The sequence below is a fragment of the Scatophagus argus genome, chromosome 2 (genome assembly GCF_020382885.2).
Source record: "Scatophagus argus isolate fScaArg1 chromosome 2, fScaArg1.pri, whole genome shotgun sequence".
NCBI classification, from domain to species: Eukaryota; Metazoa; Chordata; class Actinopteri; family Scatophagidae; genus Scatophagus; species Scatophagus argus.
In genome coordinates, this window is record NC_058494.1 from 17707986 (window position 1) to 17728970 (window position 20985).

A 20985-nucleotide genomic window follows, 5' to 3' on the forward strand; every position below is an offset into this window, starting at 1 on the left:
ATATTGGGGGGTTAAGTGCAATCACTAACACTAAAACTAAGAAACAAAAACTCACTACACTGAAGTTAGCCTGAGAAAACAGAAAATAACAAGCCCTGGCAATGGCAATGGAGATGACGCTGGTTGTCTGACACAAAGGACAAGATGAACTGGCACACAACAAAGGGAGATGAGGACTATATACACACAAGGCAAGTGCACAGGTGGAAACAATCAGATGCCACTCACACTGCACATGCTTAGTTGGATGCCCCCACCCACCCACCCCCCGCAGAGAAAAACCAAGCAGATGAAAGATAAAAAGAAAGAAAAATGTTTTTGAGGCATGTATCAGGTCAGCACATGAGGTTTTATTATGGCTGACAGGAAGGGGACAATTGCAACAGTTGTGCAATGCATTAATATAAAAACAGACCACATAATTTACAAGTTTTCTGAAGAAATTACAGTCCAGGTTTCTCAAAATAAAAGTTAATTGCCTCATAAATTGTTCCATTCTTCCTATGTCACTGAAAGCCTACTCTGTGTTATATCTTTGACATCTACACATAAGGCCTACTCATCTAGACAAATCTAGAATTGTCATCTGATCACAGCTTATAAACACTGAAATATGTTGTATTTGTAACATGTTGCAACCATCCCCAAACAATGTTGCAACTGTCCCCGGGCTCGTCTGACTCCTTACATTCAATTAGAAATTGTGAAGAATGTGCTTTCTGTAATCATTTTAAAATGGTTTTGACTATTAACAAACGGATGTAAGTTTATTGTATATAAATTTGGTTTGTCTAATCCAAACCGTCTCTGAGTAACAGGGTCAAATGCAAAAAGTGTTGCAACTGTCCACAGTGTCCTCTACTGCAACGATGTGTGTGAGTGTATGCAGTTGTGAGAAAAGGATGTGGGTGGATATATCTAGGACGCATATTTTGAGCGTTTCTCTCAGCGCTCGAACAGGGCTGGCACTGCTGCTAACAAGCTGTTGAATGTTCTCTGTGCACACGTTCAGCTCATTATCCTAGCAAAAAATTGTGAAATAACAATGTAAAGGGGCTATGTCTTGGTGAACGTTCGTGGCTCGTTGAAACTCCTTCAGCACATGAATGAACAAGCACAGTTCATATCAGATTGTCAGTGGTGGTATATCCGGTGAATCCAGCAGTCTGGGGAAACGGAATACATTTGGACAGAAGGTCACTACCAAAGCACAGGTGGCTGTCCATCAAAGTAGAGACGAGAAGTTTTCTATTTGGCTTCTGGTTCTGGCACAGCGAGCTCACCTCCCTATTCTTAATCGTACCAAAAAAAGAAAACTCTTAATTGGTCCTACAGTTTTTCCAACCGACAAAAACTGCCATCAGTGAGAACAACAAAACAATGTGGGAGCAATCCAGAGGTATGGAATCAGACTGCCTTTGAAGGCCCCGCACACCCTCACAGCTCAGTTACTTTGGCCGATTGAAGCAGGTGGGAGCTTTGCTGGGAATTACATGAGATCCCAGGGCTCTGAAGGAGTAATTCATCTGGGTCATTTAGGTGCAGTATGGCTTACAGGAGAGACACATTTCTGAGAAGAGTGGAATCACCTTTTGTGCTAGCAGAGCCTCTAATGCGAAATCAGTAAGAAGCCACGTTCTCGCCTGGCCATGTTTCCCCTATGTGGCAGCATTTTCAGTGTCTTGGAAGTACATGTGGGCTGAACCCTTCGATAGCCTGTAACTAACGAAGCCGGAGAACCCGGAGGAAACCCGTGCAGACACAGGGAGAACATGCAAACCCCACACAGAAGGGCCCAGACTGGGATTTGAAAGTGAAACCATCTTGCTGTGAGGGGACGATGCTGACCGCCACACCTCCTGACTATGAACTCTCTAATAATCATACGAGATATGATAGACTCTTGTGTATCCTGAGAGAAATTATATCAGCTAATTTAAACGTTTGTACTTCAAGGATCAATGACAAACAGGATGGTGGAGCCAATCTAAATATATAGTAATATAACTAATATAAACAAAAACGTTTTGTTTGGGGGTTTTTTAAGAGAATTGTGCTGTCAAAGTGAGGCGAGCAGTTGCTGTCCCGTGCGCGTCATGTAGCCTCTTCACCTCTTTTGTGATCACTTGAAGTCACCCATTTTCCTGTTACATCAATCATAATCCTCATGGCGTGAGTCAATTTGAAGTAGGATTACACCCTCACCACCCAAACACACACCCACACCCACACAGATTTGACGAATACACAAAATATTCTGTGTATGATTTTGTAGGTTTTTCACTTCATGGCCAATCAGATGCCCAATGTGCCTTTATTCTTGTAACCTCATAAAAGAAATGAAGCAGAAGCATGAAACGTCTATCAGCACATTGCTTCTCATTAGGGAGTCCCTCAGCCTTCAGGTTGTGTGTGTGTGTGTGTTGTCCATATGCACAAGTTCCGTAAGCTTATTAGCAGCCCCACTGGTCAGAGGAGAGGATTGAGGTTAGTTTAAACCCTAATCCTCATGAGGCGCATGCTTATTATTCTGGCCCCGCCTCTCAAACACGCACGCACACACACACACACCGCACAAACACACACATGTCACTCCGACACACAACATGCCTGCTTGTTTACTGCTCAGCTCCATCTCAACTCTTCCTCTGTTCGTCACACTCTCTCAGCAGGAGGGCAGTGGAGAAGGAGGAGGAGGAGGAGGTGGTGGTGTGCACTGTTGAGTAGTTTCCCAGTCGTCATGACAACCTCACACCCCACCATCTCCAGAGCTGTCTTCCTGTTGCCACGGTGACCTGATCCATTCCGTCTCCGCTCCCCTTGAACCGGATTGGGCTGATAAAGGACAGTGATCCCAGAGCAGTGTCTCCTTTCCCTGAAAACTGCTGGTGGATGGGACAGCGGATCAGACGTGGGGACAGGGATCGGAGGACAGGAAGGCGCAGTGTGCTGGGAATGCTGTGGGAGTAACACCGGAGCGTTGCCTAGAAACAGCAGCATGCCAATACAACAGATAACTGTAGTTCCAGCCAGGGAGACAGCCGGTAATGCCAAGAGCACCTCTCGCTCCAAAGACAAGCCCGAGGTGAGTTTCTGACCTCTTCACGTGCCAGTAAAAGCTCTGTAGGTTCATGTATTTTTTGTCATTTTTTTGTAATGATCGAAGCTTAAAACTAGTGTAGTCAAATTACAGATATTTGGGATTCCAGAGAAGTTATTTGTGTTGTTAGGCGGTAGAAGACCTTTGACTGTTCTTGAGCGTTGATCTGGAAGACTATAGAGGAGGTTGCATAAGTGTGTGTGTGTGTGTGTGTGTGTGTCAACATCAGCCTCAAGCATCAGCTGACAGTCTTTTCAGTTCACTCACTCAGACATACAGTATGGATGCACTTAAGGTTTGACATTTTCAGTGGGCTTTTTCACCACATCATCATGAACCATGATAGAAGGTCACATCACCCCATGTTATATCACATGCACAAGAAGCGTCGTATGGGGGGTGGATTTAGACGCTTAAAGCAGAAAGAGAACCTCGTGCTCATACATGAAGAGAAGGGCTCTTATGAAAAGTGTTAAGTTTACAGACTCGTGCAAGTGGTTAAAGAGTTGCCATCGGATGAATCTACTTGTTAAAATGGAAAAAGGAACTTAAATAGTCTTCGTTTTTGTTTTGTTTTTTTTGTGAGTACATTTAGCATAGAGGTTTCACTTATCTCTGGCACAGTTTTCCTCGTGTCATTTGTTCATTGCCTTACTGATGACCTGCATGTAAAAGTTGACCATTACTATGGCTTTTTGAAAAATGTGTTGTCATGTGTTACATTCCCTGTCACAAATGCCCCACTTACCCCACAAAGTAAAAAAAATAAATAAATTTAAAAAAATGTTAAGACACTCAGATGAGTTTTTGGGTTTTTTCAAAACTACCCAAATTAAGTTAAAGCAATGGATCGAGAGTGCAAAAACTGACCAAGAGTGCTGTTTCCAGGTCCTGTAAAACAGAATCAAGTTCACCAAATGTTCTCTGCAGGCATAAGAGCAGAGGGCATATTGTTTTGGGTTAGAGATAACATATGAGACGATCATTGATGGCAAAGCAGCATTAACATATACAATCAGTATATGTTAATCAATATATGCCATCAGCTCAATGCGCACTTCTTGCTTCTTCTGTAGGAGGGATAATCTCCATGGTGGACTGTGGTAGCAGAAACCCTGAATGAGTTTACTGAATGATGCAGGTCTCTGCTTTATTTGACTTGTGAGGTATTTGAGTTGTTGTTTATTAAGTAATGAATTTGCAAATCTTTTCTGTTAAAACCGTGTGTCTCCCGTTTTTGCCATGACGGATTTATAATCCATCTCCATATTTAAAATGTAACAAAGCTGAAGAACAAAGTTGATCAATTTTACTTTCTTTATGGTCATTCTCAAATCAATTCAAATATTCAAATCAATAGATAATCTCTCTTTTTGGCCAATTTAATCGCTTAAAGCAGCAGTACTGTGTTGCTTTATAGCCATTAGGAGCCCAAATCCTGTTGCCAGTCAGGTTAGCAGTTATGTTGTTGCTGGTCAATGATTGGTGTCCTTTCAGTCTGCTTCCAAGTGGAAGAAGGACACCATGTGTGTGTCTTCTCCCCACATATGGTTTAATGTATTTCTGACTTTGTAAAGATAAGTTATTTTTGCTTTATCTGTAATCGCTTCTGTGAGCTAATTACTAACTTTTTTTAACTAAGTTTTTGATGTTTTCAATTGGCACACATTACATTTACTCAGTAACATCATTAACTAGTCTGTGATGAAGGGTTTGCCGTACATATAATATTACACTCTCTGTGAATGGCACATCATCACACAGATTTCTTCTCTTCTCTATTGCTCTTTGGGAAGCAAAGAAAATTATAAAGTGTTTTTTTTAACTGTTTTCCATGCAATATGTGAAGCATCAGCAGGATGGTCCTGCTCAAGGTTTCTTCCTGTTAAAAGGGAGTTTTTCCTTGCCGCTGTCTGCTTGCTTGGAGGTTCAGGCTCTGGGTTTCTTTAAAGCACCTAGAGACAAATCTGATTGTAAAAGGTGCTATATAAATAATATTGAATTGAATTGAATTGAACAGTTCAGTTTGACATTGCCACGTTTATAGCTCTTGTTTTCACATCAGTTCTCTATCTTGCCACAAAAAAGGTTTCGTTGTGCCCACAAAGAGAACGACTGATGTCGTCTCTAATGTGTAGATGACCTTCCAAACACACTAGTAAGGTTGTTTAGACATAAATTTGAACTGTGTCTCAAAGATGTAAAGGCTCTACTGAATATTAGAAAGTCAGAATCGGACGACAGTTATTGGGTTGTTCAGTTATGTTACCATGGAGACTCCACGGCAACTGCTATCACTATGGATATGATTCTTGTTTTGCTAATTTACCAACAAATATTTTAAATTAAAAAACACGTCCAAACGTAAAAGCTGCAGCTACAGCTTCAGGGCCGATTGTCTTAATGTGGCTGTAGGTGTTTTTTGATCCTGAGCCAGAGTACAGAACCAAAATATAGCCCTGTGTCCACGGTACATCACTTAATCCCCTCTGCAGAAACATGCACATGTCCATACATAGACTCACCAAAGTCTCTGCTGTGCATCAGAGTGAGAGTGTCAGCAGAGGAGCAGGCACTCAGGTAAGTAATGGCAAACCACACTTTGTCACTTCTGAACTGTATGTTGAACTGTAACTAACATGGGGCCATAGCAGTGGCGTTTTGACTTTCAGTTCATGTGGAAGTCTTTTTCTCAGTGGCCGTTGAAAGTTTGCAGTGCTTTGTTGTGAGTTAGGCCCATCATGCTTTTAATTCAGGATGCCATGGATGGTACATAACGGGCTCTTTGCATGTAGTGGGGATGAAGATGATTGATAGATAGATAGATAGAGAGACAGACAGACAGATAGATAGACTTTATTGATCCCAGGCTGGGAAATTGCAGTGCAGCAGCAATACACACAACAAGCTAAGAAAAGTACAAAATAATAATATAAAAGTGGCAATATGAAATATACATACAAGGCAATATAAAAACGTGTATATACAACAATGTTGTGCAAAAAAGAAGTAGAAGTAGACTGTAAGGTGCCAGCAGAGTGTAAGGTGCAGTGAACCGAGTGAGTAAAACATATAAAGTGCCTAGTGACTTTATGTTATGACCGGAGTTTAGCTGTTATTGTACAGTGTGATGGCATGTGGAATGGCATGGAGACAGAGTACAGCTTTAAGCGCTGAATGTCATGTTTAAAAAAAAAAATTCAAGACTGAAAAGACTGGCATTGAAAATTATGCCCACACATTTATGGGACTAGATCATTTGCCTTTTCAATGTCTGCCTGTGTGTGTTAGGCACTATTCTCATTACCGGGCTGGGCATGATAATGATACTAATGCAGCTGCTGCAAAGACACCACAGACCACAAGCATAATCAGAGCACCTGCATGTGTGACACATTGTGTCGGACACTGAATTCACGTTTTTCACTTGTTGTCATGTATGGCAGTGAGAGATGTTTGCTGATGTGATGTGTTGTCTGCAACGGTTTAGCACACTGTTATTGATGTAGCCACACAGCTAGCTCAAACTATTTTATACTGTCACACAATGCCTGAAAGTAAATTCTTTGGAAGAAGAACATAAACAAACTCTGACTTTATTACGGGACTGCAACCTGTTTTATGATTTCATTTGTTTTATGGCTTGCTGGTTCGTGTATCACATTACGTGTTGCTTGTGTCTTTAGTTGGAAAGGGTACAATCAGCATTTACTCCTGGGTCAAATGACCTTCCCAGCCTACATCTGTCAGAGTTGTCGTTTGACAGCCAGTAGTGGACAAAGTAATTCAATTCAATTCAATTCAATTTTCAAGGATTCAAGGATTCAAGGAGCTTTATTGTCATTTCACACATGTAGAAACATGAGGTGAAACGAAATTAGTTTCCCCGGTCCCGGTATAAGCCCAATTACCTAACAAAATAAATATAAACAATTTTATTTTAAGTGCCAATTCATAACACAGTTATCTCAAGACACTTTACAGGTGTGTAAACAACACATTCAACAAAAAGAAGAGAATCAGAGAGAAACAGGTCCCAGGGCAAAACCCCACACTGAGTAAGCATTTGGCGACAGTGGCGAGGAAGGGCCATGGAGAGGGTTCTGGATCCAGCAGCTCTATCAGTGCAATAGGCAGGGCCATAGAGGGCTCAGGATCCAGTAGTGGTACCAGGCCTCAGGAGGGCCTGTACAGTACATAAGTCCAGTACCCCATTCAAAGTATAGATACCCCGGGACAAGTATCATTCCAGCACAAGTAAACAAGTACTGGAGTACTTGCTTTGGAAATAATGTGCTGCCTTCTTAACATGTCACTAATAGTACCGTGTTTATTAGACAAGATTAGAACATATATAAACATATAGTAGTCAGTAATGTTAACTTGCCGTTTTCAATAGCTAACTTTTATTGCGAGTCAGCAGTGGATTCACGCAGAACCCGATACAACAACTTGCATAATGCATAAAAAGTCATTTGATTTAACATAAAAACTAAATCTACTATAATGTGCAAGCACAAACAGCTTGATTTTAAATGTTTATCTGGAATGGCCATGGGTGCTCTGAGGAATCGTCATCCTTATCTACCGAAGCCATCATTACCACTGCCAAGTTCAAACTGAACTGTTCAAAAAATATGCAGCAAGCCCTTTGCACTTTACCAGTTCAATTCTTGTAATATTGTCCACTGCTGGCCACTGTACGGTTTTGTTGCGATGTGTTCATGTGCTGTGGAAACCCCGCTTTTCAAGACAGACAGGGGCTAAACATCGTGAACATGACCAAACATCCGTATCCTCTCAAAAATGAAAGATTTCAGACTAATGAGAGATCACCCGAAGAGCGCACCCGAAATTTGTTGGCCTCATTTTTAAGTTTTATCTGAAGTTTTGTTTTTGATCAGTTTAGTTTAAGTTTGGAGCAGTGGTGTGTGATTTCATTGGCAGATAATCTGTTTCATGACTCAAAATGAAGAACTGATCTGTCTTGTTAAAGCACAGGGTGCTACAAACATGTCACCTGGGCGCAGTACATGTGTCCATCCCCTCCAGATTGCAGAGGGTTTGTTTAGAATCCCTGCAGGAGTACTGATTTAAACCTGGCAATTAGCAAATCCTTTGATCAGCTTAGACGATACAGTCTTCTACTTGCCAGTGTCTCTCTTCTTTTATTTCACTGATTTGTGTGTGGGTTGCCGTGCCCAAGCTTTGGTTTGCTTTTTATATGTGAAGTATAAAATGCATGAAGAAACCACCCACATGAGACACTACAAACATCAACAACAGAGCTGACTTGCAGCTACATCTGGTAGCAGTTACAAGGTTTGCTTTTGGAGAACTCAAGATAGATAGATAGATAGGTTTATTTGTCACACACACAATCAATGTGCAGTGAAATTCTTTATGTCCCTGCTACCAAAAAATAGGTAAATAAAATTTAAATATTGTAAAATAGAAAGCTTATAAAAAATAATAAAATTACAAAAGTGAAAAAGTATTTATATGAATAGTATTTACATCTAGAGCAGGTGGGAGTAGGATTGTCCAGATTAACGCTCACTGTTGACTCAACCAAAACTCAACCAAAAAAAAAAAAAACATTTTCCCCATAAAATGCTACCCATTTTCACCAAAAGTGACCAAAAAAAGTGACCATTATTATGTTATCTTTGGATAAAATAGTTAGATAATGTTGCTTTAAAGTGAACAAACAAATCACCAAATAGACAAACTACTGAAATATTGTCACACTTGATACAACAGCATGTTAAAATAAGACAGTACGCCGATGCATATTTGTTAAAATATCCGTTTAATTTAAAGAAAGACAAAAGCAAAACCATTCAGTTCAGGCAGGAGTGACGTAAATACAGCTCACATTGAAAGATGATGAGAAGTCTTCAGTCAGTCTGAAACATATTTATGAGCTGTTTTTAAACAGATGAACAATTGCATTTTCTGATCTTGGTTCTTCATGGGATTTATTGGAAACCAGAACATTTAAAAGAAAACAAACCTTATCTTTTAAAAGTAATTTTCCTCCTGGGGATAAACTATTAAAAATATCTCTTTAACATTTACTCTATTTTATGCTTTGGTTCATTTTCCGCTGCCCACTCACTCCAACACGAGACAGTTGGCAGGTTATCCTGCTTGTCTCCATCGAGGGCCATGGTGTGTGTGTGTGTGTATTTAGAATCCAGTACAGTATATACAGCACAGAACATAAAGATAGCTGAGGCTGGAAGTGTGTTTTCCACTCTCTGGAACGAGACAGATTTAATCCCATAATGCACCTGGATTAAAGTAACATCAACAGTATGGGTCTTGATGAAAGCCAGTCGTGGCCTAGAGGTCGGAGAAGCGGCTTGTGATCGGAGGGTCACCGGTTCGATTCCCCCACTGGACGGGCAGGAAAAATTTGGGTGTGGTGGAGTGATTAATGCGAAAAATGCCCCCCCCCCCCCTCCATTAGCCGGCTGATGTACCATTGAGCAAGGCACTTAACCCCCCCAATATGCTCCCCGGGCGCTTGATGCTGCCGGGTGTTGCATGTGTGTTCAAGGATGGGTCAAAATGCAGAAGACAAATTCAGTGTGTGTATGTAAAAATATATATGCTGCCAATAAAGTGATTCTTCTTCTTCTTCAACTGAAAAGAGATGATAAAGTTGATTTAAAAATTACATAAGAGTGCATGTCTAAGAGTTCTTACTGTAATTTCTTCACAAAGGGAGGGAGAAATGCAAATATATGGTGTGTTTGGTCTGGAAAATACGTGATTCAAATACCACAGAAAATTGTATGTGGTGGTTTACTTGGTAACTCCTACACAGCTACTGTTTCCTGAAACCTGTGCAAGATGCTGCAAAAAACAAATGATGCCACAAATGTCACAGCAAAGTTCGTGGTCTAACAGTTGAGGTCAGGCAGTTGGTGCTCTGGGAAGTTCTAGAAAAAGTGCTATTAGTTTGCTTTAAATAGAGACACATTGCAGAGCAGCATACACTTAGCGGGACGACCAGGTAATTGGATTGTCCGGCTTTAGCTCTGGTCACAATGAAGGACATGTGTCCATGCATGACTGCTGATACTGGATTTTAACCTATCAGCTCAGACCCAGCCAAAACTGAATAATATAGAATACTTCAGTGATGTTAAAAGCTGCTTTGTCTTGTCTTTATTGCTTTTTGAATCACAGCAATTGGCGTGCCCGCTCTATCTTTAGCTACTTTAAGAACGCAAAACTTATGAAATGTTTCATGAAAAATTTCTCACGTTTCTCACATTTACGTTTTGGGACTTTTGTAAGAGAAGTTGCAATCGAAAATCTAGCTTGAAAAGTTAATGATGCCGTCATGCCGTTCCTGATGTGGAAATGTTTGGCCAAAATGAAACCTGTTAGCGAAGCAATTGGTGGTTTAACAGTAAAGTCCAAGAATGATGATAATTGATGGACCATTTTTAAAATAAGGAAAAACAGGAAATGCCATCTTGTTGTAGCTTCTCATATGTGAAGATTTGCTGATTATTATGTTTTATATTCCAAATTAGATATCTTACAAAACAGGACATTTGAAAACAAACTTCTGATCAGCTTATTGAAAAAAAATGATCTGCATACTTTGTCATGATGAACTTACCAGCTCTACAGCGTTCAGATCCTGCTTTGACGTGTGAGTGAAGTATCGTTTTAATGTTTTTTGAACGTCTCTGTGTGTTCTCCACGTCTTCTAATGATTTTCCGTCTCTCCTCTTCCCTGCAGGGGAGGAAGGCCCCTGGGCGCTCAGGGAGTCGATCCAGCAACATTTCCAAGGTAACCACTGAATATCAGAGAGCTTAAAGGGCCAATACCAAGGTCATAGTTCAGAGTTTCTGTAGATGCTACCATACACATCCAAGCAGAATGTGCTAATGTAACAGGTGTTACTAACAAATCAGTACAAGTACAGTAAAATGACTCCTGAGGCACCACTGAATGCTTTAAGCTCCTCTAATTAATATTTGTTTGCATTAAGTGTCTATAATGTGGAAGGGTTGTTCGGATCATCACATGTAGCTCATCAGGCCACTTTATTTATATACGTTATTGAATTTCCCTCAGGATCAATAAAGTATCTATCTATCTTTAGCCAAGTTGTTTTGGGTTTATGACTAGCAAATAAACTGTTCTGTCACATCAGCCGAGTGAATATTGGACTCCAGAAATACAGAAGCAGTCAGAATTAATGCTAGTGTTTCTCTGTGGCTGCTGGATGTGTACATTGGCAATTGTTTTCTAACACATTAGGCTGTTTATTCATCTTATTGTGGGTTCTTTAGTCCCCAAACGGCCAACTCGTGTTTGAGATTTACCATTAACATTTGTCTTTTTTATGAACATGTGGTCATTAGAAGGTGGGTAAAGACAGCTTGTTGTACTTGTTTAGCAGCATGAAAACTATTTTGAGTATGTTTGTTGTTTCAGGCCAGCAACTCTACCACAGGACTAACTACAGCTTCAATCACACCATCTTCTCAGGATATATGCAGGTAGGACAGCTGTTTCTTTAAGTTTGGGTCAGAATTACATTAAAATAAGCCAGAGGTGCAAGACCAGTGTTTCTTGAATATCTGCCAGCATCTGTCCTCAAGCCAGGACAGTCAACGTTGTCTCGTTGCGATATTGACATGCACAATCTAAAGTCTCTTCACCACTTAGTGGGAGAATCAATTAGCATGCTTGGGGACGTCAACGCAATTAAGATGAATGGTGAAATCCAATGGCGCTCCCATTGCGAACCTGATGAGGGGAAGTTCATTGCCAAAATGGGATCCTTCAGCTGATCATCCCCACTAGTGGGGTGGCCATCACACTGACTGGCTGGAGGCTGGAGGGACGCTGTGTTAGATAGCAGTATGAGCAAGTGATGTATGGGAGTGTCTGGACCTCCATTTGTCACATGAGCAAGCTCAGATCATTTCATAGTCACCTCCTCCTATTCTGATCACCTAGGCTGATAAACACGCTAAGTTTTTCCATTTTGTTTTCATTTCATTATCCAGTTGTGCAGCATTTTCTGTCTCTGAGGTGTCCAGTAATGCATCGGGTTGTCGATTTTGACCTTTCAATTGGTCTGAAAAGAGCTTTCAATTTTAATCATCGAAAAAATAAAAAAAGCAAGTTCGATCATAACTTACCTGCTCCCTCAACTGATCTGACATTGTTGGAGAAGTTGTGTCTTCTTATTTTTATGGAAGAACGTTTACTCCTGATAAACTGAGAAACATTACCAAAGATCCTGTATGATTTGAGAGAGTTTACTCGGGACAGATTTGAAAAACTGAACTTACAAACTGAAATACAATTACAAACTGAATTTCTATCTTTTGTTGTTTGTTGCTGAAACCCAGGGGGCTGGTATTTTAGTTGAACTCTGGATTCTTTATTTTTGGTAAAATACTATTTGAACTTGCTAATCCCAAACCTGTAAAAAGGCCGCCAGACTAAAGTCAAGCTGTTGTTGTCGAAAAATCGACCAAAAAAGTCGAATCATATTGTAACAAAGCAGCAGAAAGAGATGTCGATGTTCACTGTTTTTAATGTAATTTTTGCAAACTGGGTGCATCACAAACCAGTTCACTTCCATTGTACTGGGGTAAATGTGGATATCTCTGATACAAATAGCTCAAAACATATAAATGTAAATAATGTATGTTCCTTGTGATTTGGGTGAACAGAAGCTTCGAGTGCTTACAGTCAGGTTTCAGACCATTTGTTCAGTTTATGTTGTCATATTCATGTCTTTTTCATCTCATTTCACCTAATTTTTACACATCTCCATCTGTGTGTGTGTGTGTGTGTGTGTGTGTGTGTGTGGTCAGTACTGGCCAGCTGACCCGTTTAGAGGAGGATACTTCTGAGTCACGCCAACACAACAAGCACACACACGCCTCTGTGATGACAGTCACCAGTACAGTGCTGGGCTCATCGGCTCAGGCCCAGAAGAAGCAGGTGAAGCGCCGTCACCGCCGCAAGAGGAGCAGCTGCACCGCCCTCGACTGCGTGGAACCCAGCGCCAAACAGGAGCAGACCGACCGCAGCGACCGCAGCCTCAGCTCTGACCGTAGCGAGCTGGGGGAGAAGAGGGAGCGGTCTTCCAGGAACCGGCGAGAGCTCCCACCTCGCCTCCGCTGCTCAGGAGCCCCCCAGTCCGACTCCACCTCTGAGGATGAGGCGTGGCGCGAGGCCCGCAGCTGGAGCAAAGAGAAGGCGAGGAGAGTGCGCCGCCGCAGCGGGAGCAGCCGAGAGAGGAACGGCCCGAACGGAGGTAAAGGAGGGCAAGACAAAACGGACATCATGGAGCTGCAGTCGGTGGGCTCGGATGAAGGGAAGGAGAACCAGCCTCTGGTGGAGGAAAGCGGAGGCCTCAAGAAACGGCACAACGGCAGGGCCTCCATGAAGAGAGACGGACGCGTTTCACCGAAGGAACGCTCCCACAGCAGAGATAAGGAGAAGAACCACAAGCCGTGCAGCCCAGAGGGCAGCTCCTCATTGGCAGAAGACCATGAGGAGCTCATCACCAAGAGATATCAGGAAAAAGGGTCAGGGGGTGGGGACATGTCAGTGCCCACAGCACAGACACACTGCGGTGTAAATGGAGGCGCACTGCTGCCCTGTTCTGATGACTCTGAGCTGGAGGTCTGCAGGTTAGTGTGTATTCCTGAGCCTATTTGAGAGAGTGTGTGTGTGTGCAATAATCATCTGTCAATATCAGCCTCAAGTTCGACTTTGACTTCATATTTAAAAAGGCAATGGAAAAGATACCCAAAAACCATCACCTGTTCTTATGTGTGTGTGCTGCGTGTTTATTTTCTGTGTGTGTGTGTGTGTAGGATCTGCCACTGTGAGGGGGATGACGAGTGCCCGCTGATAATGCCTTGTCGCTGCACAGGAAGCCTGAGCTTCGTCCACCAGGCCTGTCTCAACCAGTGGATCAAATCCTCAGACACTCGCTGCTGTGAACTCTGCAAGTTCGACTTTGTTATGGAGACGAAGCTCAAACCTTTACGCAAGGTAGGCACAAGCTCATGAATCTCTGACAGAAATGACAGGCATGTAATAATGAACAGCATCTCACCCCCCCCCCTCATCTCTCTGTCCTCCAGTGGGAGAAGCTACACATGTCAAAGAGTGAGAGGAGAAAGATCTTCTGTTCAGTCTTGTTTCACCTGATAGCAATAGTGTGTATGTTGTGGTCAGTCTACGTTCTGGTCAAGAGAACCGCGGAGGAGATCAGACTCGGAAAGAATGGTCAGTACTTTTCTCCCCGACACCCTCTCTCACATGCCAGAGTCATGCAGGTTTAAACTTTTGAGGATTTTTTTTTGGTTTGATGAAACAGTGAAGTGATGCGGGTTAAAGGTGCAATGGAGAGTTTTAATTGTTAAGATGCTATTTTCTTTATTCGTCAGTATTTTTTGCCCCTAAATGTTTTGTGCCCTGACAAACACATTAATGAATTTCCTAATATTTGCAAACCTGACTCTTTTTTTGAAAGTGTGTTGATTATATTAGCTTGCGGTGACATGCTGCTTTTGAGATTGTGCTAAGCAGGCGAATGTACAATAAAGAATAAGAGTAGAAATACAATTTCGAAAAAAAAATATATGTATATGTAAATGTCTGTGGGTGCATCCTTGAAATTCAAGACCTTGAAAACATTGCGCTGTAGAGCCACTAGTGGTCAAACCTCCACAAGGCACCTTCAGCCCAGCTGATATTCACACCGACCGACTCTGGTGGTGTGATTTTGAAGATAAGTCAATGATTATCTTCATGTTTTCTGTAAATCTAGTAAAACTAGTGAAAGGTATGTGTGTGTTGCGCAGAATAAACCTCCCAGTTGATGATCTTGATGTGATGGTCACACCTCCAGTGTCCCTGTGCACATTAGATCTTTAGTTCTAGAGTGAATTGTGTAAACATTGTGTTACTACAGAGTGGACCACGAGTTCTGATGAATTTCCTGCTTTTCAGTCAGTTAATCGTTGAAAAGACCTGCAGATCTGTCAAAGTCAATCCTTACCTTCGTGTTTTCATGCCACGGTATAATCATATATTAATACTAACTTATCATCACAGGCCAATAGAGTTTGGGATGGTGTGTTTTGAAAACGCTGGTGAAATCACACACGCTGACACTTTTACAGGTCAAAAGTTAAAAGTGAAAAAGGAAACTCGAGGATGTGCTGTTTGCAACCCCATTCACACATCTGCGCGAGTTTTGTCATGATCAATATCATTGTTGAAGTGAAAACGGACCTTTTGGTCTTTTGTATGTTCTTTGTTGTGTTTGTTGATGGTTGTGTTGTGCTGTGCTGTGATCATAGTCTGTCTGTATTGTCATAATGTTGGACCTGTGGCTAGAAGCAGAACACATTAGTCGTAGCAGTATGTCAAAAACACTTCATATATATTAATGAACATTAATATATATCTTCATCGTATCATAGATTAATAGCACAGAACACGTTTATTCGTCATATAAAGAGAAATTACGCTCGTTCTTGATTACAGAGGAATTATGGAGATTTTCTCTTCTGAAGTACTATACGCCACAGGGTAAGCACAGCTCTGCACACGGCACCATCATGATCCATCACACATCCTGCAGGTTGCCTTACTGTCGCCCTGTGGGTGGGTGTGTGCATGCGTGTGTGTGTGTGTGTGTGTGTGTGTGTGTGTGCGTGCGTGCACCCTCAGGTGTGCTGGAGTGGCCCTTCTGGACCAAGCTGATTGTGGTGGCCATAGGCTTCACAGGTGGCCTCATCTTCATGTACATCCAGTGTAAAGTCTACCTGCAGCTTTGGCGCCGCCTCAAGGCCTTCAACCGCATCATCACTGTGCAGAACTGCCCCGAGAAAGGCTTGCACAACTCTCAGGCCCGCACCAGTACCTTGACCAACGGCAGGCACGAAACTGTGGAGGTTCCGGTCAGTGTGGCCCCCGTCCCAGCTCCAGAAGCACAGATGGACTCAGACATGTCAGTGGAGGCTGCGGTGGCTCCGGCACCAAACCCAGTCTGACTGATTCTCCTCCCGAGCCCCAAACACACCCTGGTCTTCAACACAAGCTGGTATGAGCACGGTGTGATTTAGACTCGTACAGTGTTTTAGTGTTGTTGATCTCAGCTCCTGTGATTACCGATCTTGACGCAGTGGACGGATTTAAAGTCTGTTTGCGATCAAGGAAAACTGAAAGGCTGAAGGGCTGCAGTGAAGTGAGTGTGAAAGAAAAAGAAAAGAAGAACGTGGCAGGCCATAAAATGGATTTAAAAAAGGTGAGGAAAGGAAAAGGAAAATAAAGCCATCAGCAAGAGAAGTTTGTAAAAACTTTAGTTATGTGGTATATTTATTCCTGTATGCACTTTCTCAAACTGCACTGACATCAGCTAAAAGGTGTGTGAACACCCAATAAATGCTAATTAAGGTCTCAGTATGCTTCAGACAAACCTTGGACGACTCATCTTACGACCACGCCTTAAGGCGAAAGTGTTCATCGATTTCCCAAACGGCTACACTCACCTTGAACACATCGTCACAGAGGTGTGACAGATGTGTAAGTAACGGTGCACACTGCAGGGTGGTTCTTCTTCATGGGCATTTACGGTGTTGCATTTGGTTGTACACAAAAGACATGATGGCAGTAGCAGTGAGAAAGAAAGCAAAAGAAGAGCTTAAACAAAAGTGTGCATACCCGCACACTGGGCCGCCAGCCCTCACCTGAAGCGGATCAGGTGAGGTTTCAGACGATCCGACGAGTGCTTTGTTTGAAGCATACTGCGGCCTTAACTCTCCCTCTGGACAATCAGGTCTTCAGACACCAAAGAGTCGGAGAAAGTCAGATTTCAACAGTATCTTTAGGTCAGTCTGTAATCAAGAAATGTTTTGAAAAATCTGAATTTATTTACTATCATAGAAAAGTTTTAAATATTTCTTAAAACAGCAAATCTCCAGTATCCCAGCTGACATTTTTGACAGTTCGCAGCTTCATGTGGTCCTGCTCTGCAAGACCTGGTTCTTTATACACCGATGTAACTCAAGCTTTCACGGCGACTCATCTGTTAATGCTTTTACATTAGACTTGACACGCCGTGTGAGCGACTGACTGGTCAGTCTACGAGAGGTTTCCGTTGTTTACACTTTTCCGCTTTTCTACAGGGTTAATTTAGTTTTTTACCAGTGTTACATCACAGAAAATGTCACTTTCTGTGTGTGTTATATCCACCCCGTGAGCACTCAACGAATTTATCGAAACCTTTTTTTTATCTGTGATTGGATGAAATGGAATATTCAGGTTACATACCATGTATATTTGTCTGTGCAATAAACTATGAATGTAGAACCCCTGACTGGGCTGGTGTGACGTTAATGAGTGACAGGTAGACAAGAGGGCAGACTGGTAAAATTTTAGTTTTCCATCTCTGACAGTTTGGCACCATCTTCTGGACAGTCATGGAGTAGCAGCATGTTGTCCCCCCCCTCAACAAACACACTTTTTCTGTAAGGAAAAAAAATAAAATAAAAAAAGGCCCATTCGATGTTCACTTCCACGGTCTTGAATGGACTGGACAGGAGTTCTGATACCAAGACGGCCTCATTTTGAGTCTGACATCAGCACCGTGTCATCCAGCAGCTCATCATCCAAGCCGTCGTCGTCCTCGCTGTCGTCTTCTGCGTCACATTTGTCATCGCTTCCTTCCTTCTTTGAGTCCAAACCTTTGTTAGACACCTTCCGCAGTTTAATATTTGGAAGTTTCTTCAGATCACCAGTCCACTCCCTGCAAAAAGAAACGGATGAAAATAAACGTTATCATCACATTATTATTCAACGTTAGACAAAGTGTTAAGTGCGCCAGTATTTTTGTTACTCATTTTTATCCATGTAGTATTGGTGACAAAAAAAAAAATTACCAAGAGTCATCTTAAGCTGCATGATCACATTTTGTCAAACTGTGGAAGCTGAGTAATTATGGCTATTCCTTAAATACATAAAATGCGAATGTAGAACAGAAAATTCAGACTTTGTATCCACTCACCTGAACGTTTTCAGATGCTTTCCATTGATGATGTCTGGAATTTCTGAAGAGGACAAATCGCAGGATCATGGAGTGTTTTCCAACGCAGGCTGCGTGCATGCATGTGTGTGTATGTGTGTGTGTGTGTGTGTGTGTGTGTGCATGACGAGAGCTCACCAAATCCAATGCCCTCATACTGCGCTCGCTCTCGCTCGATGGTCTGTTTGATGACGGCCTCTCTGGCACCGTGGAGACGACCCTGGCGACCTTTGATCCCGTTCATCAGCTCAATCTGTTCGAGTTCAGAATCGAATCGTTGGAGGTACCTGCACACACACAACAAAACACACACAAGTTCACCACACATTACGATGCCACGACAGAAAATCTGCTCTAACACACGGAACAATTCACAAACTGTACAAGTGCTCCTTTCTCTGTCTTTATTTTTTTTTAACATGCAAATACTTTCATGTAACTTTAAAATGACAAGTGACAAAACCAAACTCGACATCTTTGACCTTTCAATGATGTCACAGGCTTCTTTTCTGGTGTAAGCAGTCTTCTCTGGATCCAACTGTTCCTGAAACCACAGCAGTTTCTCACCTGGCAGTCGAGAGACAAACAAATGACAGAAAGACATGGCGTTTTAATGGAGAGTAATTTGATCCTCTAAGCCGGCGCCTGTATATGATATAAATGCTAAACGGGCTCACCGATGCCGTTCAGACGTGTTGCTTTGTCATTCCTCTGCCTGCAGCATCAGAGAAACCGCTTAAATGATGGCGATCCGAGTGAACAAAGCATCTTAAGCAATGCCTGATTACTTTCTTAATTTATATCTTACTATTTTTCATGTCATGCTTGATGTGTTTGCGGTTAATTAAAAACAACGGGCATTTTGAGCTTTGGTTTAAAGTGATCTTAAAGGGTTCATCCACTGCGTAAACTCTCAGTCTGTGAAGTAACTGCTAAATATGTGTCAAATTACTGAACTGAACCACACTGCTGCACATTTGTGTCTTTCAGTAGTTTTAACAACATGAGCGGTTAGCTGTACTCAAACGTAACTAATGTGCTCCGTATGATTTGTTGAGTTTCACTTGTTACACACAAACCTTTCTTTCCTCTTCAGTCTGATTTCTTCTCGGGCGAGGTAAGCAGCTTTCCTGCTGTACGGGTGAACAACTTTCTCCGCGGGTTTCCCCTTCTGAGCCTTCGGCTGAAAAATAAAAATCAGATAAAAGAACAACTCGGACGACTTTAGGCGTTAAAATCATTTAACCGGTGATTAAAATAATCATACTCGTTACTATTATACTAACAGTACACCATCGCGCTTACCATTTTAACCAGTAACACGCGTGGCCCTCCTCTGTTGACAACTTCACAGGAAGTGGACCGTTCCGTCTTCAAATTTCGTCCGGACATGTTGCCGAGAAAATAAATTGGTTCCTGTTTTCAAAGCTTCGCAAACTCACACTAAGAAAAAGTAGTTAAACTGTTTGGATGGCTTCATGAGGATGTTATTATTTAAGTAAAACCTATTCATCAATAAACCGGTTGTTTACAATTTAGTTCGCTTTGTTATTTTCAGCTGTTGTTGTTGTTGTTTTTAGCTGTATGTCTATTGAATCGATTTTTACATGGCCCTAATGGAAACAGAAAGGGCGTGTGTGATCACTTTACACATTTAAAAATTTTTTAAATTATTTTAGTGACTCTAAGATTATGGAATTCCTCATTAAAGTATCAGACAGACAACTGACATTTTAAAAAAAGTTAATTGCTAAAAATGAAACTCTCTCAAAAAGTAACATGACACAACAGCTGGTATGTGTCACGCTCTGGTCAGGTGGCGCCATCTACAGACTCACACTAAGTAACAAGACAAGCCACCTGCGTCACACCAACAGAACTGCTGAGGAACCAAAACTACTTGATAGTAAGTTGGGGAAAGACCTCAAAGGGAATTTTTTTTTCTCTCTGCTAAAAGAAGCAACACATTAGTTATTTAGGAACATGTTTTTTTTTTTCATTCAACAGCATGCTTTCATTACCTTATTACTTTACTGTAACGGAAACTTACACTAGTTTGATGGATGAACATTTGATCATTGATGATAACGATCAGTCCAGTTCAAGCATCTTCGGTGAAACCAGTCGAGACCAGTCAGGCTCCTCCATATTTGCTAATAATATTTGTATGTATGCCTGTGCTCTTCATTTGTGTAAGAGGGAATTTCCTGCGTGCGTTCAGTGATCTCATATTTCTTCAAAACCCCTCCTACACAATGCCAAGAGATGCAGGAAAAACAAAACACAATCAATCAGAATCAGAATTCCTTTATTTATCCCCAAAGGGAAATTCTTTTTCTTACAGACATTGCACTTGCAGTATTCCCGACCAAGAAAGAAAAATGAAAGGTATAAAAATAAGCATTTGTCTTTATTGCCATGTAAGAGAAGAGGTTTCACATTTCTAGGAATTTGTCTTTGTGATTGGTGCATACATAGAACGTAAGAACGAGTAACATATATTAATAGAATAAAATAAAATAGAATAAGGTAAAACAAAATAAAATAAGATAAGTGAAATAAATATGGTTCTGGAGGTAGTACAAAAATGAGGCAGTACAGAGTGGAAGTAGTGCAAGTAGGTGAGGTAAACAGTGCAAATGGTCAGCAGGTGGATCATGACACGAGTATAGCTCAGTGCTGAAGTAGCTAAAGTAACACAGTCAAAGTGTGTTCCAGGATTATTGGACTACTTGTCAGAGTCATCTCCACCCTCTGTGAGCTGCATCTGAGTGGCTCCCCTCAGGA

At 41.7% G+C, this 20985-nt stretch overlaps 2 protein-coding genes across 8 annotated transcripts in view; one reads left to right on the forward strand and one right to left on the reverse strand.

The window, feature by feature from the left end:
* march1 (membrane-associated ring finger (C3HC4) 1) overlaps window positions 1–16463 on the forward strand; it is a 29367-nt gene extending 12904 nt beyond the window's left edge. For 5 of the 7 annotated variants that reach the window (XM_046415030.1, XM_046415055.1, XM_046415046.1 and 2 more), the window contains 8 exons: window positions 2670–3085; window positions 10866–10916; window positions 11568–11632; window positions 12965–13789; window positions 13976–14156; window positions 14249–14393; window positions 15660–15704; window positions 15846–16463. In XM_046415030.1, coding sequence (XP_046270986.1) covers window positions 2999–3085; window positions 10866–10916; window positions 11568–11632; window positions 12965–13789; window positions 13976–14156; window positions 14249–14393; window positions 15660–15704; window positions 15846–16168 — 1722 coding nt within the window. In that variant the 5' untranslated portion in view covers window positions 2670–2998 and the 3' untranslated portion in view covers window positions 16169–16463. Of the gene's footprint in view, window positions 1–2669; window positions 3086–5226; window positions 5681–10865; window positions 10917–11567; window positions 11633–12964; window positions 13790–13975; window positions 14157–14248; window positions 14394–15659; window positions 15705–15845 lie in introns of those variants that run through there. The other 2 variants (XM_046415075.1, XM_046415085.1) reach the window with 2 other exon arrangements.
* A 1072-nt stretch (window positions 16464–17535) lies between these two features.
* On the reverse strand, window positions 17536–19657 carry tma16 (translation machinery associated 16 homolog). The gene is made up of 7 exons (XM_046415119.1): window positions 19504–19657; window positions 19278–19381; window positions 18876–18913; window positions 18681–18765; window positions 18337–18485; window positions 18181–18223; window positions 17536–17922 (listed from the first exon to the last, which is right to left on the reverse strand). Exons 1-7 carry the CDS (start codon window positions 19588–19590, stop codon window positions 17739–17741), a joined length of 690 nt encoding a protein of 229 aa, XP_046271075.1. The 5' UTR covers window positions 19591–19657; the 3' UTR covers window positions 17536–17738.
* Window positions 19658–20985: the final 1328 nt, after the last annotated feature.

Bases quoted from the DNA above. Each gene is read 5' to 3' on its own strand.
- tma16 (XM_046415119.1), bottom strand. From the start codon at position 19,590: ATGTCCGGACGAAATTTGAAGACGGAACGGTCCACTTCCTGTGAAGTT. The intron at 18,486-18,680 runs GTCAAAGATGTC...GTGTGTGTGCAG, and splicing joins GCCTGTGACATCATTGAAAG to GTACCTCCAACGATTCGATT. The intron at 18,224-18,336 runs GTGAGCTCTCGT...TGTCCTCTTCAG, and splicing joins GTATGAGGGCATTGGATTTG to AAATTCCAGACATCATCAAT.